Raw genomic sequence first — 16412 nt, forward strand, 5'->3', positions numbered from 1 at the left:
CATCGTTTTTAGGGCGTATGGTGTTATTCATGTTATAGGGAAATATTATTTTTAAAGATAATCGAATTAAAACTAAGGTCGTTTTTGTGAAGGCCGTCTACTGGAAGTCAGGATTGTTTTTAACACCAGGATTATTTGTATTTACTTCATGTAATTTTTCAGGATTTTTTGGATGAATTTTTCAACTTCATGAAAGTTTTTTACTCAATAAAAACTTTTAGTGGCTTTAAGTTTTTGTTTTACCCGTCATGATAACATACAGTTAACTAACTTCCTCAACTAGCTTTATACTACTACATCCAGATAGCTAACATCACATAACGTTAGCTAACTGGATGTAGCTAACTGATAGCTAGAACTAGCTGTTAGCTAACAGCCGTTTTGATATTCACTTCCTTATTATATATTAAGTCACAGGGTTAAAAGTGTACAAACATTTGTTTTTATAACTGTTGTAATTTACCACCAAACAACTCCAAAATATATTTAACTACTTAAATTTAGAGCTAATGGCATCTTATATTAGCTTAAGTTAATGTTAGTTTAGCTAATATGAGTAAATAATAGCATCTTACTAAATGTAGCTAACTGATAGCTAGATAAATAGCCGTTAGCTAGATATTCACTTCCTAATTAAATATTAAGTCACAGAGTTAAATGTGTCTAAACATTTGTTTTTATACATTTAAACTGTTGTAACTTAGCACCAAACAACTCCAACATATATCAAGTTACTGTTAATTGCCTGTGATGATGAATAATTCATCCTAAACTACTTCAATTTAGAGCTAATGGCATCTTATATTAGCTTAAGTTAATGTTAGTTTAGCTAATGTTAGTGAAATAATAACATTACTGGATGTAGCTAACTAATAGCTGTTATGATTAAATGATATTTCCCTTAATAAATATTATATTAGTTACTGAACATAAAATAATGTGGGCTAACTGGGTGTAGCTAACTGATAGCTAGATAACTAGCCGTTAGCTAGTTGTTTTGATATTCACTTCCTTATTAAATATTAAGTCACAGGGTTAAATGTGTCCAAACATTTGTTTTTATACATTTAAACTGTTGTAACTTAGCACCAAACAACTCCAACATATATCAAGTTACTGTTAATTGCCTGTGATGATGAATAATTCATCCTAAACTACTTCAATTTAGAGCTAATGGCATCTTATATTAGCTTAAGTTAATGTTAGTTTAGCTCATACTAGTTAAATAATGACATCTTACTGGCTGCAAGTAGCTGATAGTTATGATTAAATAGTATTTCTCTTATTAAATATTAACTCACTGGGTTAAATGTGTCCAAACATTTGTTTTTATACATTTAAACTGTCGTAATTTACCACCAAACAACTCCAACATATATGTTCTCTTAATTGCCTGTGATGATGAATACTTGATACTAAACTACTTAAATTTAGAGCTAATGGCATCTTATATTAGCTTAAGCCAATACTAGTTAAATAATGGTATCTTACTGGATGTAGCTAAGTAGTTATAATTAAATGACATTTCCCTTATTAAATATTAAGTCACATGTGTAAAACATTTGTTTTCATACATTTAAACTGTAACTTACCACCAAACGAAGACAGTCGTGTGACCGTTTAATTGCCTAACTTCTCCTAAAAGTACTCAAGTCGAGAGCTAACCACGTTTCATATGTTATCTTGACACTAATACAATCCCACACGAAAAACAGCACGCGCGGCCTGTGAAAACCGCGTGTTCATCCCCCCCGAAGAAGAGATAGAAGAAAGAGGAGGAGGAGAAGAAGAAGAAGTTGCCTCATCAGGTGGGTGTCGCCCTTCAGGCTGAGCCTTACGTGTCGAGCTGAACCAGAAGTGAGCCTCTTCTTCTCTCGGTGGACACATCTCCACCGAGCGGGTCGTTTCCGTTACTCAGCGACCGCATGCGCGAGGAGTCGCTACTTTTGTATCACTTTGCCTTCTTTTGATCTCGCGCGGCTTTTTTTCTTTTCTTTCTTTCTTGTTTTTGTTGGTGTGTGTGTTTGTGTGTTGCTTTCTTTCTTGCACACGCTCTCTCCCCCCCTCCTCCTCCTCCCCCTCCCCCTCCGATGACTTCCTCTATCTCAGACTGGATTTGGAGTGAGAGATTTTGGCTTCCCGAAAATGTTACCTGGGCGGACCTGGAGCGACCCCCACCTGGCGTGGAGTACCCCCGGATCAGACACCTCCTGTACGCCCTGCCGCTGGCCGTGCTGTTGTCCCTGCTGCGGCTGCTGTTTGAAAGGTACACCGACACGCTCCTTTTTTATTTATTTGTTGTTGATTCCGTGGGTTTTTTCCGTGGCTTTCCCCCCCTCCTTTTCTCTCTTTCTTTTTAGTTTTGTGCTCCGTTGAGGGGTTTTAGCCGATGTGGCAACATGAAGAGTGGAAAAGCTGCTACCAAACCCTTTGAATGAGCCCAATACGTGACTCATTCTCTATGCACGCGAGCTCTCTCGACACCCAAAGGAGAACCACACACACACACACACACACACACACACACACACACTCGACCTGTTGGAAGTTAGTTGTCTTTATTTTAAACAAATTGACTCCGTAGATGGGACGGCTGCGGCTCCTTCTTCCCCACCACGTGACCTCACCGGGCTTCTCCTCTCCCTGGAGGTTGTTTGTGCCATCGCCTCTGTATTAATGCTGCTGTCAGCAGGCACGTGCACAGACATTTTGGGGGGCAGGTGCTCAAACCAAAAAAAAGGGCACCCAATGCGAAAAAAAAATTCTGACAGAGTTGAAGCATTAGCAGCAATACACTGATGGAGCAATACATCCTCGACCTGCGTTTCCTCTGGCAGCATCAGACCGCTAGCTTACATTTTCTTTATGAATAAAGATGAATTATTATATAGCAACAACAGTACAAGCGTTCTGATTGGTTGATGGGGCGTCATGCCAGCCACGTATTGCCCTCCTCGCTGGTCTGATACGGATCCGTATCGCCCTCTTACGTCATTTTCAAAATGAGCGATATTGATAGACATCAATAGCCAAGAGCAGTGGTCCTCAAACTACGGCCCGCGGGCCGGATACGGCCCGCCTCCACATTTGGCCCGGCCCTCTGAACAAGAGGCCTTATGATTTTTTTTCAGTCTGGCCACGCAAATCCTAGACTAGCCCCTGTTAAATAGAACGGAATAAGAATTCTCTCTCTCTCTTCTCTCTTCTCTCTCTCTCCTCTCTCTTCTTTCTCTTCTCTCTCCCTCTCTATTCTCTAAACATAACTAACGTCAGTAAACAGCTGGACGAGGCTTTGAAATCACGGAGTTTAAAAAAAAATTTTTTAGGAAACGTCGGACCAGTTGTGATGTCATGATTTCAGCAGCGCTAATGTTGTGGTTGGTCACAAAACAACGTCAGGGGACAAACACCGTCATGATCTGTGTGTCTGATGCTGCGGGTCAGAAGAAAAGGAGGTGCACCCGTTTGGTGGCGCGAGGAGACCTGCGCGGAGGAGGAAGTGGAGGAGGAGGAGGAGGGAGGAGCGCAGCGGGGGGGGGGGGGGGGCTCGTGAGCGCCGCGGAGCATGTCAGGGCGAAATTCTCACAATAATGATAAAACACATTTGGGGGGACTTGATGACAGAGAGAGTAACTTTTATTCTTAAATACGGATGAATAAAAAAATTCTCCAGCAAAAAGGGCACTTTACTCATCCAGGGCAAAGGGGCGGAGCTTGAGCACCACTAGGGCTCTATCTGTGCACGTGCCTGGCTGTCAGCATTCCTTCTGGAGGGGATGACACGCATGTTTACCTCTGTTGGCGTTGTGATATAACGAGTCAAAGATGGCTCCTCCCCCTCCCGAGTGTCACTGAGTCTGGGTTTTAAATGTGCTTTAAAAAAAAGAAAAAACATCACATCTGTATTCCTCAGTCCAAAAACAACACCAAAGTGCAGCTAAATGACGTGTGTGTGCGTGTGTGTGTGTTGCATGTGCCCCCCCCCCCTTCATTTGGATTAAATGCTCCATGAAAGCCCCCCCCCCACACACAAAAAAAAAAAAAGCTTCACTTCCATGTCAGGTTTCTACAGTTTAGATATTTGGGCATGTGACACACATCAGCGTTGCCGTCCCAACATCTCCCGGATCGTCACATTCCCAAGACCCCCCCCCCACACACACACACACACACCAAGACAAAGTAAACCATTACTGTGTGTGTGTGTGTGTGTGTGTCGACAGTCTGAGTCAATGCAGGAGGTCACGTCTTATCTTAACTTTATCTCCCTGACTTTCTCCTCGTCTCTCTGTACACATCTGTGTCACACCCCCCCTCTCTCTCCCCCCCTCCTCTCTCTCTCTGTGTATACAGGCTGGTGGCCAAGCCCTGTGCCCGCATACTTCAGATCCAGGCGGGAGCGCCTCGCCAAGCTCAGCCCAATGCGGTCCTGGAGAGAGTGCACCAGTCCAAAACGGTATGCGTCTGTCAAAAATGTTGCTCCAACGCGACCCGGAAGCGTCCGGCGAGTTGTAGTTCACCTCTCGTTGCCCCCCCCCACACACACAGAGTCCAGACACGAGGCAACTGGAGGGCCTTTCCAAGCAGCTGGACTGGGACGAGCGTAAAATCCAGAGGTGGCTTCGGGTCCGTCGGAACCAGGACAGGCCCGCCGTGCAGAAGAAGTTCTGCGAGAGCATGTGAGTTCACAGCCAGGGCGTTCGAGTCCCTGAAGACTTTGGAGGAAGAAGAAGAAGAAGAAGTTGAAGAAGTTTCATTGGGTTTCTTTCCTGTCTCCTCAGGTGGAGGTTGACCTTCTACTTCGGGATCTTAGTCTACGCCGTCAGACACCTGTGGTCGGTGAGTCGAGTCTTAATAATAATAATAATAATAATAATAACTGTATGTTATGCTACTCCTGCTGATGTTTTAATATTAATATGAACGTTTCATCTGTTTGCCTCCAAGTCGCCGTGGACGTGGGACACCAGGCAGTGTTGGTTCAACTACCCTTTCCAGGTGAACATACGTTTTTTTAATTTATCATTTGTATTCAGGACATTTTCATTCCGACTCGTCTCCCTATATATATATATATATATATATATTTATTTGTATATATTTATTTATTTATATGTATTTATTTCTATATATACATATTTGTGTGTGTATATATATATTTATTTGTATTAAAAAATACAAATAGATATAAATAAATATATATTTGTATATAAATGTATATATTTATTCGTATATATTTATATGCATTTGTGTGTATATATATATTTATATATATTTATTCATTTGTATATATATATATTTATTTGTATATAAACATTTATTTATGTATTTATATATACATATATATGTAAGTGTAAATATATAATCTATATATATATATGTATGTGTGTATATATATATATCTCTCTGTTTGTCGAAGGTGTTTACCTGTTGTCACGTCTCCCTCCCACAGCATCAGAGCTCTGAGCAGTTCATCCACTACGCGGCCGAGCTCTCCTTCTACTGGTCTCTGATGTTCTCCCAGTTCATCGACGTGAAGCGCAAGGTGAGTAAACGGCGCGTGGCGCCCGGCGTCGGGCCGGCCGAGCGCTCTGAGAACAATCGTCTGGTTGTTTGAGAAACGGGTCGGGCGTCGCCGGTGCGTAGGTTCAGCTCGACCGCCGGTGTTTACACAAGTCCTCCAGCTGGTTGTTTACATTCAGCTGCAGGTGTTTTTGTTTGTTTTATTTACCTGACGCCGCCTGTTCTGTCGTCTCTCCTCCTCGCCGCCGCCAGGACTTCATCCTCATGCTCGTCCATCACCTGGCCACCATCTTCCTCATCACCGTGTCCTACGCCAACAACATGCTGCGGGTGGGCACGCTGGTCATGTGCGTGCACGACGCGTCCGACATCTTCCTCGAGGTGAAGAAACGGCAAATAACGACATTCACGTAAAACATTTTTTTAAAGAGCTAAAAAAAGTGTGTGTGTGTGTGTGTGTGTGTGTCTCTGTGTGTGTGTGTGTGTGTGTCTGTGTCTCTGTATGTGTGTGTGTGTCTGTGTATGTGTGTGTCTCTGTATGTGTGTGTGTCTCTGTGTGTCTCTGTATGTGTGTGTCTCTGTGTGTGTGTGTGTGTGTCTCTGTGTGTGTGTGTGTGTCTCTGTGTGTGTGTGTGTGTCTCTGTGTGTGTGTGTGTGTGTCTGTGTGTGTGTGTATGTCTCTGTGTGTGTGTGTGTGTCTCTGTGTGTGTGTGTGTGTGTGTGTGTGTGTGTGTGTGTGTGTGTGTGTGTGTGTGTGTGTGTGTGTGTGTGTGTGTGTGTGTGTGTGTGTGTGTGTGTGTGTGTGTGTGTGTGTGTGTGTGTGTGTGTGTGTGTGTGTGTGTGTGTGTGTGTGTGTGTGTGTGTGTGTGTGTGTGTGTGTGTGTGTGTGTGTGTGCTCTGATTATTAGCACCACGATGATGCGGCGTCTCTGGAATGCAGAGGAACAAGTTTGGGTTGTTAAATACTCAAAGACGAGAGGAGAGAGTCATGATCCACTGATCCGCTCGTGTGTGTGTGTGTGTGGGGGAGAAAAAATATATATATATATGTTTTAGATAAGATGCCTATTTTAGATAAAATATACAAATAATATATTTTAGATAATATATATATAATTTATATTATATTTTATATATATTTCAGATGAAATATTTATGTATTTTATATAATATATATTATATTTATAAATATATATTTTAAATAAAATATATATATTTTATGAAATATTTATATATATATATTTGATATAATTATACATACATATATATTATATATGTTTTATTAATTTTGTCGTATATTTATGTTTTTTTTCAGGGACTCACTTCCTGGAGATACTGTTGTGTGTGTGTGTGTGTGAGATCCTAATTATTTCCTTATCTATCCCTCCAGGCCGCCAAGCTGGCAAACTACGCCAAGTGCCAGCGTCTGTGCGACGGCCTGTTCGTGGTGTTCAGCGTGACCTTCTTCATCACGCGGCTCGTCATCTACCCGTTCTGGTGATTCAAATGAGCCTCATTTACCAGCCAAATGTCTGCCGCGCCTCGACCATCAGAGAATCTGTGTCCTCATGAGGTCAAATACCACGTGTGTGTGTGTGTGTGTGTGTGTTGCAGGGTCGTTCACAGCGTTCTGATCGAGAGCTGGGAGATCGTCGGGCCGTACGGGTCCTGGTGGCTGCTCAACGGGCTGCTGCTGGTGCTGCAGGTCCTGCACGTCATCTGGTTCTACCTCATCGCTCGCATCGCCATCAAAGCCGTGTTCAAGGGGAAGGTCGGCGCCGCTTTCTCGTTTTTGTATCGACCAATCGGGTCGGAGCAGGCTTTTGCCGGTCTAAAACTGTCCATGCTTTTCATTGGTTTAAAATGAGCTTTGAGCACCAATCGGGTCGCACAGAGAAGAAAGTCGTGACCCGGGTATCTGCTCCAACACCCCATTGTCAGACTGATGCATATGAAGAAAAGATTGACCTCCACTAAACGCACTTTCCCTTCAGTGGAAAATCGTCATAATTTTTCCCTGGAAAGAAAAAAATTGAACTATCTCTCTCTATATATATATATATAAAATATATTTATACATACATATTTTTTAAACGTATATATATATATTTCTTTTTAACATAGATATATATATATATTAATTTATATATATAAATTAATATATTTATTTTTATATATTTTTTATCATACATATACATAAATATATATAAAGGTGTTGAAAAAATATATATAAATATATATACATATATAAATATATTAATTTATATATATATATATATGTATAAAAATCGTATTGACCTTCCTGGGTCTTTCCAGCGAGCTGATCGGGTCCTTTTAATGTGTCCGATCCTCTGGCACGTCACTAAATACCCGTTGGCTTGTTTTCCATCCTGCAGGTGGCGAAAGACGACCGCAGCGACATCGAGAGCAGCTCGGACGAGGAGATTTATTCCGGCTCCGGTCCGAGTCTCAAGCCGAAGGACGCGGGTCACACCGGGACCCTGAACGGAGACGCTCACGACCACTGAGCCCCGTGGGGGGGCAACGTGCACCTCCAAGTGTGGTTTTTATTCACCTGCGTGACCCACCTTGTGATTTTGATCTCCTGGTAAAGACTGCCCCCCCCTCCCCCCCTTCCAAAAAAAGTAAAGACCCAGAAAGAGGTTGAATCGAAGCGTGGCGTTGGATTTAGGGGGCGGAGCCTCTGTGGAATAAAGACATTCTCACCGAGGCGGGTTTACACTGAGGTTTATACCTGACTTCTGCTTGCAGGAGTAGACGGAGATGTGTGAGTGTGTGTGTGTGTGCGTGTGCATGTGTGTTAGAAGTTAGAAATTGAAACGGAGCATGACAACACAGCTATTGTCCAAAAAAACCTAAGCATTTTCTACATGTAAATACATTTTATTTGTGAAATTGGTAATATATTTACAGCGGTTTAAACAAATCACTGCGATCAGCCTTAACATCTCTTACGATGCCAAAGATTTCTTCATAAAACAATATTTGTACCAAATTCAGCAATGAATTGTGAAGGATTTATTTTTATTTTAAATCATCGGTTAATCTGCCTTTAATTTCTGGTTTTCATCTGGAAAATAAAGCGAAAAGTTTCGAACTTCAGATTAACAAAAAAAATGTCCAACGATTGAAACTATATTTTTGACTTGATGTCAAGAAAAGCAAAAGGAAACTTCGAATTTGTCATTTTTGCCCGAAAAGAGGACTTCAAATAAGTATTTTGATGATTTAATTGTTATTTCTTTTCTTCTGTTTTATGTAAATTTCATCTTTAAACCCGTGAAATAAACTCTGCACGTGAGCAGCCTGAGACCAAAACTTCTTCTTCTTCAGTATCTTATCTTCTCGCACTCGTCCATCAGCTCGAAGACGTCCTCGCTGAAGTCGTTGTACTTCAGGCTGAAAGAGAGTTGGTTTCATTATTTCATTTCAGTATTTTTCTTCTCAAAAAGATGTTTTTTCCCCCCGTCCCGCTCACTTCATCTCCAGCATGCTGTCGCTGTCCCGCGCGGCGCGGACGAGGGCCGGGACGGCGGCGTCCGTCATGGCGTTGTTCCTCAGCTCCAGGCTCCTCAGGGTGCTGCTGGTCCTCAGGGCGCCGCACAGGTCCTGGACGCCGGCGTCCGTCAGACCGGTCATCTCGACGCTGCCCGAGGAGAGAAGGCGTTTGGAGGAGCGCTGACGAGGAGTGTTTTGGTCTTCTTGTATTTCTAGTCGTGGTGACCTCACTCCAGCTCCTCCAGCAGACAGCTGGGATGCGCCACGGCGTCCCAGAGGTGTTTCACCCCCCGGTCCCCCACGGCGTTCAAACCCACGCTCAGGGACGTCAGTCGGGAGGCGCCCCCCCTCAGCACCGAGCTCAGCTCCTCGAAGACCGGCGCCGTCAACTGGCACCGCTGCAGGCTGCGGAGCGGGAGCGTCTGTCAGGGGAAAGGGGGCGGAGCCTCGAGAGGGGCGTTTGGACCGGTCCTACCTGAGCTTTTGGATCGGACAGCCGGGTCGGCGGAGGGCTCGGCAGAGCAGCAGCGCCCCCTCCTGGCGCAGGTCGTTCACCGACAGGTCCAGCTCGGTCAGGGAGCAGCAGGACGACATCAGGGCCTCCGAGAAATGAGCACAGCAGGCGCCCGTCAACTCGCAGTCGAATAAACTGAAGATAAACAAATAGTGGTCATTTAAAAAGATATTTGGAGTTATATGAGAATCGTTGAGTCTAGTTATCTTAGAATAAGCTTTTTATATCTACATAGTAGGGCTGGTCAATATGATAATACATGTATATTCATATTTAAATTCTATTTAATTAAGATATAAATACATTTTTAGAAATAAATATATTGATAAAAAATATATTCATTTAGAGAAATAAATATATATGGATGTTTATATAGTATATTTATAATAATAATTGTTTTAATATATATCTATATAAATGAATTAATATAAATTATTTTTATGAATGAATATATTTATAGATAAATAAAAATATATTACATTTATTATTTATAAAAAATAATTTATATAAATATTGAATATAATTATTAATTTTATCTATTTATAGATATATATAAATAAATCTATATTTATATATAAATACAAATATTTAAATATATATTTACATACATATATATAAATATATCTATATATATAAATATTTAGTGTGATTGTGTCGTTGCAACACTTACTTGAGGCTCGTCAGTGTGCACAGCGGGTGCTGCAGAGACTTGCTCAGCGCCTCCACTCCCCGCTCACCAATCAGGTTTCTCGTCAGATCGACTTTCCTCAACTCAGAGTGTCCCGAACACAGGGCGGCCGACAGAGCCTCCACCGAGGCGGCGGTCAAGTCACAGTTGTGCAGCCTTTAAATACACAAACATACAAAGATAAATAAAACAAACTTTTAACTTGTAATACTAATATACTGCTGCCCGGTATAGAAGAACATACTGGAGCTCCTGGAGTCTGCAGAGAGGACGCTGCAGCGCTCTGCACAGCTCCACGAAGCCCCGGTCCCCGATCTTATTGAACCCCACTTCCAACACGCGCAGCTGGGGGGCGCCAGAGGTCACGAGGCACGCCAGGGCCCCGCAGCTCGCCTCGGTCAGCGTGCACGCTCGAAGTCTGGGGCGCATCGAGGGGTTAATAACGTCAGCGTCGACAAAATGAAGCCTTTTTTCCCGATTTCCCATCATTCTCACTTTAATGTGCGCAGCTTGCAGTTTCTGAGTCCGGCGCAGAGGGTTTTGAACGTGTCGTCTCCGAGGGCGCTTTGAGAGAGGTCCAGCTCCTCGGTGGCGCCGCCGCTGAGAGCCGAGGCCAGGTGGGTGGCGGCGGCAGAACTCAAGGAGCTGCTGTTCAAGCTGAGGGGGGGGGCAGACGGAGCGATATTACGTACACGACCGTTCAAAAGTTTGGGGTCACCCAGGCAATTTGGTGTTTTCCAAGAAAACTCACACTTTTATTTATCAGATGAATATAAAATCTAGTCGAGACGTTGACAAGGATAGAAATACAGAAGACGGTCCACACGAATTGGTGGCGAGATGCGAAACACCCAAAAACTAAATGTGAAAAACAAAATACTCTCTAGAAGAGAAGCCCCACTTCCTCAAAAACAACCAAACACGTTTGCCTTCAAGACTTTTATTGGAACAAAAAATGTCCAACAAACCTTTATTTTTATTATTAAATGTCCATGAAAACACACTTTTATTTATAATGATTTTTATTGTAAATATTAATGTAGTTCTTCTTGTGGCTCAAAGGAAGGCCAGTTTTATAGCTTCTCTCACCAGCATAACTGTTTTCAGCTGCGCTCACATTAAAAGGGTTTTCTACCCCTCCGCTAGTCTTCTAAGGCGATAACACAATGTACCATTAGAACATGGAGATGGGCCTCTACACACCTCTGTAGAGACTTCATTCGATACCAGAGAATAGTCATGTACACATAAACTATGTAGAGAGTTATGATTCATTTAATGTTCTCTTCATTGGAGAAAACAGAGCTTTGAAAAATAAGGACGTTTCAAAGTGACCCCAAACTTTTGAACGGTAGTGTACGTACTTACTTAGATACTTATTTACTTACATTCTTAATGACCTACTTACTTACTTACTTGTATACTTACTTACATACTTACTTGCATACCTACATACTTACTTACTTGCATACTTACTTGCATACCTACTTGCTTACATACTTGCTTACTGTACTCTGACTCTGGACGTCAAGGAACAAGAGCGTCTCTTGTGACTCCAAACTTTTGAACGGGAGCGTACGGCGGCGGCCGAACACGTGAAGACGGATCGATGCGTTGAACTCACTTTATCTCCCGCGACAAGCGCATGGCCGGCGCCAGCGTCTCCGCCTGCGCCCCCGTCAGGTGACCCGTCCGGTAAAGATTCAAGTGCTCCACCCCGCCGAGCCGAGAGACGACGTAGCCGAGGGCCGCGCAGTCCCGGAGGCTCACGTCTCCGTAGCTGATGCCGATCCGCGCCGCGGCGTCGACGACCTCCTTCACCAGACTCTCGTTTCCGGCTTCCAGAAGCATCCGGAAGCAGCGGAGGTGTCGGTCCTTGCGGCATCCCGCCAGCGCCTCGCGCGAGTCGCTTCTGAACCAGCGGTTGAAGTCCGCGACCCGCTCGGCGTTCGGCGCCCCGAGCGCGGCCTCCAGCGGCCGGCGGCGAAGCGGCTGCGAGAGCCCCGACAGGAAGACGTCGAGGAACTCGGCGCGGCCTTCGTGCTTCGCCAACGTCTCCTCCACGCCGCCGGACGACGGGTCCCACAGAAAGGCCGCGGCCAAGAAGAACTCCTGTATCGGTCGGGAGTGGAAGGAGAAGACGCGGCGGCGTCCGTCTGACCGGTCGCCGCCGTCATCGTCTACTCGCAGGAACGCGCCGGCCTCCTTAAGAAACGGTCGAAAGCCGAAAGAATCCATCTCCTCCTCGGCGCAACTGGAGTCCGAGCCGACGAGGCAACGGGACGCCATCTCGCCGAGGGCCGAGACCAGCGCTCTGCCGCGGGCCTCGTTCAGCCGGAGCGCCCGGGTCAGGCGCACCAGGACGCCCGCGTACAGCTGCGAGAGCGTCTCGGGAAGTTCGGCGCCGGCGTCCATCAGGGACTTGTAGACGGAGCAAACCGTCCAGCAGAATCTGGGCGAGGTGCAGAACTCGTAGAAGCCGAGCGTGCTCTCCATGTGCGCGCTCGCCGCGGCGGCGGCGGCCGGGTCGTCGGGGAAGAACCCGCGGAAGTAGGCCTCTCTCTGCGGCTTCAGGAACCCCGACACCTGCACCCGGCGGGCGCCGCTCGGGAAGAACTCCCGACTCTCGGTCGGCCGGGTCGCCGCCGCGACGGCGACGCCTTTCAGCAGCGACCCGCCGAACAAGCCCGCCACCAAGCCGGACACGGGCGCCGCCCGTCCGGGGTCGGAGCACGGCGGGACCGCGGAGGGGTCCGAGCCGCGGTCGCACCGATCCAGATCGTCGAAAACAAACAGGGCGCTCTCGGGGTTCCGCAGGACCTGACGCACGGCCTCCGGAGGGAGGTGACGGCCGCCGTGGCGCCGCATCAACGTCTCCAGGGAGAGCGGCGTCCCGTCGAGGGAACTCAACTCCCGGAACCGGAGGTGGAACACGAAGGAGAAGTTCTGGAGGTGCTCCCCTCGGGCCCAGCCCACCACCAGCTTCTCCAGAGCCGTGGTCTTGCCCGACCCCTCGGGGCCGAGCAGCACCACCGTTCTGGGTCCGCCGGACAGGGCGGCGTGGATGGCGGCGTCGAGAGAGGGCCGGTCGTGGTCCGCGTCTCCGGCGGTCGGCGGGGAGATGTACTTGTTGTCGTTTACCACGCTGACGGGCGGCTCTCCGAGGAGGAGGGTCGACGTGACCTTTGACCTCAGGGCGGCGTCTTCGTCCATGTTGTAAATCGCTGTAAAAATATATAGCGGGTGAAGGAATTATCAGAAAAACAACATGTATAACATGTGTAGACGGCACCGTAATAAACTGTACTCCCGCGCATTAGAAGCTGTCATTTAAAGCGACAGTAACGTAAAAAAGAAAACACGGAAGTGGAAGAACAGTTAGAAACTCCACCGGGAAAACAAAGAGTGAGACTAAATGTATATGAATATATTTATGAGAAATAGACAGATGTGTTTCTAGTTGTAATGGTTGGTACTTTGCTGCAGTTGCACGCGACCTACCTTCCGTTTACCACGAGCGCCACAAAACAGGAAGTAAGTGTGTGTTGCCGAGAGCCCTGCGCGCTGCCTTACAGGCGGTGCCACGAGGCGGAACTATAATATTTCTGCTCCTAAATGACTCAAAACTCACTGGTTGCAAGTGTAATGATGATATGACATTACAGAGTGGAAGTGAATCAAATAATGTAAATGCTCATTTTTTATTTTAGAGTATAACTCTATCTTTTTTTCTCTCAAATGCACAGTGTGGCATTTAGTAGGATCTATTGGCAGAAAATGGAATATAGTAATCACAACTGTGTTTTCATCTGTTTATAATCACCTTAAAATAAGAAATGTGTTTTAGTGACACCCTTCATATCAACATTAACAATAAATAACCATGTGACCTTAAATAAGAAGGTGTTGTCATGTTTAAATTGAAAATAATGGGCACATAATAACTCAAATTAATTTAAAAAATCTGATTAGTTTTTCATCAAATATATTCATTAAATTAGATGATATATAATTGAAAAAAGGACAATGCCGTGGTAGAGACCTGTCAATCACCTAAAGCGCCCCCTGCTTTATGGTCTGTGTGACTCTAAATGACCATAAAGTAAAAATGATGACATCATGCTGTATAGAAGAAGACTTGAAATTAGAGACTGAGACATAAACTCATGTTTACAATGTTTACTGAGGGAATACATCAAGAGAAGTAGAGTCACTATATAGACTTCTATACAACCAGAGGAGCCCCCTGGTGGTCAGGAGAGGGAATGCAGCTTTAACACATGAAGCATAGACTTCTATACAACCAGAGGAGTCGCCCCCTGGTGGACAGTAGAGAGAATACAGCTTTCAGGCACTTAACCCGGAGTTTCAGCCTGATTACTACTCAAGAAAAAAAAGGAACACAAACAATACAGCTAACTATTGTAAACACAGCAATCAATGTGATATATATATATATATATATATATATATTGGAGGAGAAAAATAAACATGTGTCTCGTTGGTGCAGTCGGCTCAACGCGGGTTACGAAGAGGTCACAGTTCAATGGAGGCAGGGTGCTGACGCTCCTCGGCCTCAGGACGGTCTGTTGTTGATCTCCACCGTCTTGATGAGGATCGCTCTCGACCGGCGCGGCTGCTGCTTCTTTACTTTGGTCGCTGGCGTGGAGAGAACTGTGAAAATATCACATACATCCTGATATCAGGGGTAAAAAATAAATAAAACGGTGTTAACTTCAGTTTAAAAAAAAGGTACTTACATTTGGTGGCCACTGTTTTGATGTTGACAATAGAGTCCTGTCCAAGTTTGTGAGTCAGAAAGCAGGAAATACATTTAAATTGATTTATTTAATTTGTTTTATTAAGCATTGATGTACTGGCAACGTTAAAGTTTAGTAAATATGAACTCACAAAGGTCTGTTTTCAGAGGATATGTTTGTTTTGGAGCGTGGATAGGGCTCAGTGTTGCCCCCTGGTGGTCATTGGGGGTTTTAAATCTATATACAGGTATATAAAAATGTATATGAATATAAATATATATCTAACAATTGTAATTAAAAAAAATCTATACATAAACCTATACATACAATAACAATACATTCTTCTTTTACATTTGGTTTAAGTTAACAAAAGCAAAATGGTTTTTTAAATTTCCTTACTTTACCCATGTGTGTTGATCTGTGACCTCTGACCTCTGGACTGGGTAAAGCTACAAATGAATTGTCCTTCTGAGAATTTAATAAATGTGTCAGTTTCTGAATATATAAGTTATTCTCTTAAACTCGTTGCAGCTGCGTCCACTGTGACCTCAAACTGAAGACGACCATTAAAGGGTACCTGTAGCCCAAAACAACAACGTGCTACATCCATTAGGCGCATCAAATAAATCATATTTTCCCCGCCGCTATTGTCAACAAGTCACGCATAGCCCGAGGCTTTACATTTCTTTGTCAACATTCCGAGTCCGTGAACGCTTCAGGGCGCAGACATCTTGCCAGTTATTTACTCATGTCAAAGCTAACTATGACGTAGAGTCGTTGAAAGGAATTCAGCCAATCCGGAGCCACTTCTACACGCGTTGCTTCTTGGGATAGATCGGTGGCCTCAAACCAGTTCACGTCTGGAGTTCACGCCAAGATGGCGCAGTGCAAGGCGTTCGGTTGTCTAAATAATAAACAGACTCACAAGACTAAAAAGTTCTTTTGCGTGCCCAAACCTAGTACAGAGGAAAAGAAGGTGCTCGCGAAGAAGTGGCTGCACAATTTAGGAACCGGGCATACTTTAAAAACATTTACATTCAGCAGAAACTCCGTGGTATGTGAAGATCACTTCGATCCATATATTCAGAATATTAGTAATAATCACACCAACTCTGGTGATCGCAAATTAGCCGACATGAAACAACTGGCTAACTTACCGATTTGACAGTTCTCCCTCGGGTGCAGGCCCCCGAACATGTGGGCCGAACATTGCATCAATGAAAGACATCTCCAGCGCTGGCTTATGCGCGATGTAGCTCTCAAGCTCACTCTTTTGTGTGAAGCAGATGAGGTCTAATGACACGATATCATCGGACATAAGTTCGTGTTCTTTACAACAAATGCACTCTATGTCTGTTTTTTGTGGCACACATTTCCCACAACTGCACCAAACGTCCGCCGACTTGCG

At 44.6% G+C, this 16412-nt stretch overlaps 2 protein-coding genes across 5 annotated transcripts; one reads left to right on the plus strand and one right to left on the minus strand.

Annotated features, from left to right (window-relative positions):
• Window positions 1–1603: 1603 nt before the first annotated feature.
• On the plus strand, window positions 1604–8865 carry LOC130199218 (ceramide synthase 5-like). Of its 2 annotated transcripts, XM_056422518.1 has the most exons (11): window positions 2207–2266; window positions 2361–2649; window positions 4354–4456; window positions 4549–4679; window positions 4782–4839; window positions 4948–4998; window positions 5453–5545; window positions 5776–5904; window positions 6914–7020; window positions 7138–7294; window positions 7920–8865. In XM_056422518.1, exons 2-11 carry the CDS (start codon window positions 2585–2587, stop codon window positions 8049–8051), a joined length of 1026 nt encoding a protein of 341 aa, XP_056278493.1. In that variant the 5' UTR covers window positions 2207–2266; window positions 2361–2584; the 3' UTR covers window positions 8052–8865. The 2 variants fall into 2 exon arrangements, with proteins under 2 accessions (XP_056278492.1, XP_056278493.1); XM_056422517.1 differs by lacking the exon at window positions 2361–2649 and having other exon boundaries at window positions 1604–2266.
• si:ch73-233m11.2 (NACHT, LRR and PYD domains-containing protein 12) lies at window positions 8548–13779 on the minus strand. Of its 3 annotated transcripts, XM_056422515.1 has the most exons (9): window positions 13746–13779; window positions 11869–13468; window positions 10740–10901; window positions 10489–10662; window positions 10227–10400; window positions 9518–9691; window positions 9274–9447; window positions 9023–9190; window positions 8548–8943 (listed from the first exon to the last, which is right to left on the minus strand). In XM_056422515.1, the coding sequence occupies exons 2-9, from the start codon at window positions 13455–13457 to the stop codon at window positions 8874–8876; spliced, it is 2685 nt and encodes an 894-aa protein (XP_056278490.1). In that variant the 5' UTR covers window positions 13458–13468; window positions 13746–13779; the 3' UTR covers window positions 8548–8873. The 3 variants fall into 3 exon arrangements, with proteins under 3 accessions (XP_056278490.1, XP_056278489.1, XP_056278491.1); XM_056422514.1 differs by lacking the exon at window positions 13746–13779 and having other exon boundaries at window positions 11869–13718; XM_056422516.1 differs by lacking the exons at window positions 10489–10662; window positions 13746–13779 and having other exon boundaries at window positions 11869–13718.
• Window positions 13780–16412: the final 2633 nt, after the last annotated feature.

Source organism: Pseudoliparis swirei, chromosome 9 (assembly GCF_029220125.1).
Source record: "Pseudoliparis swirei isolate HS2019 ecotype Mariana Trench chromosome 9, NWPU_hadal_v1, whole genome shotgun sequence".
Lineage (NCBI taxonomy): Eukaryota > Metazoa > Chordata > Actinopteri > Perciformes > Liparidae > Pseudoliparis > Pseudoliparis swirei.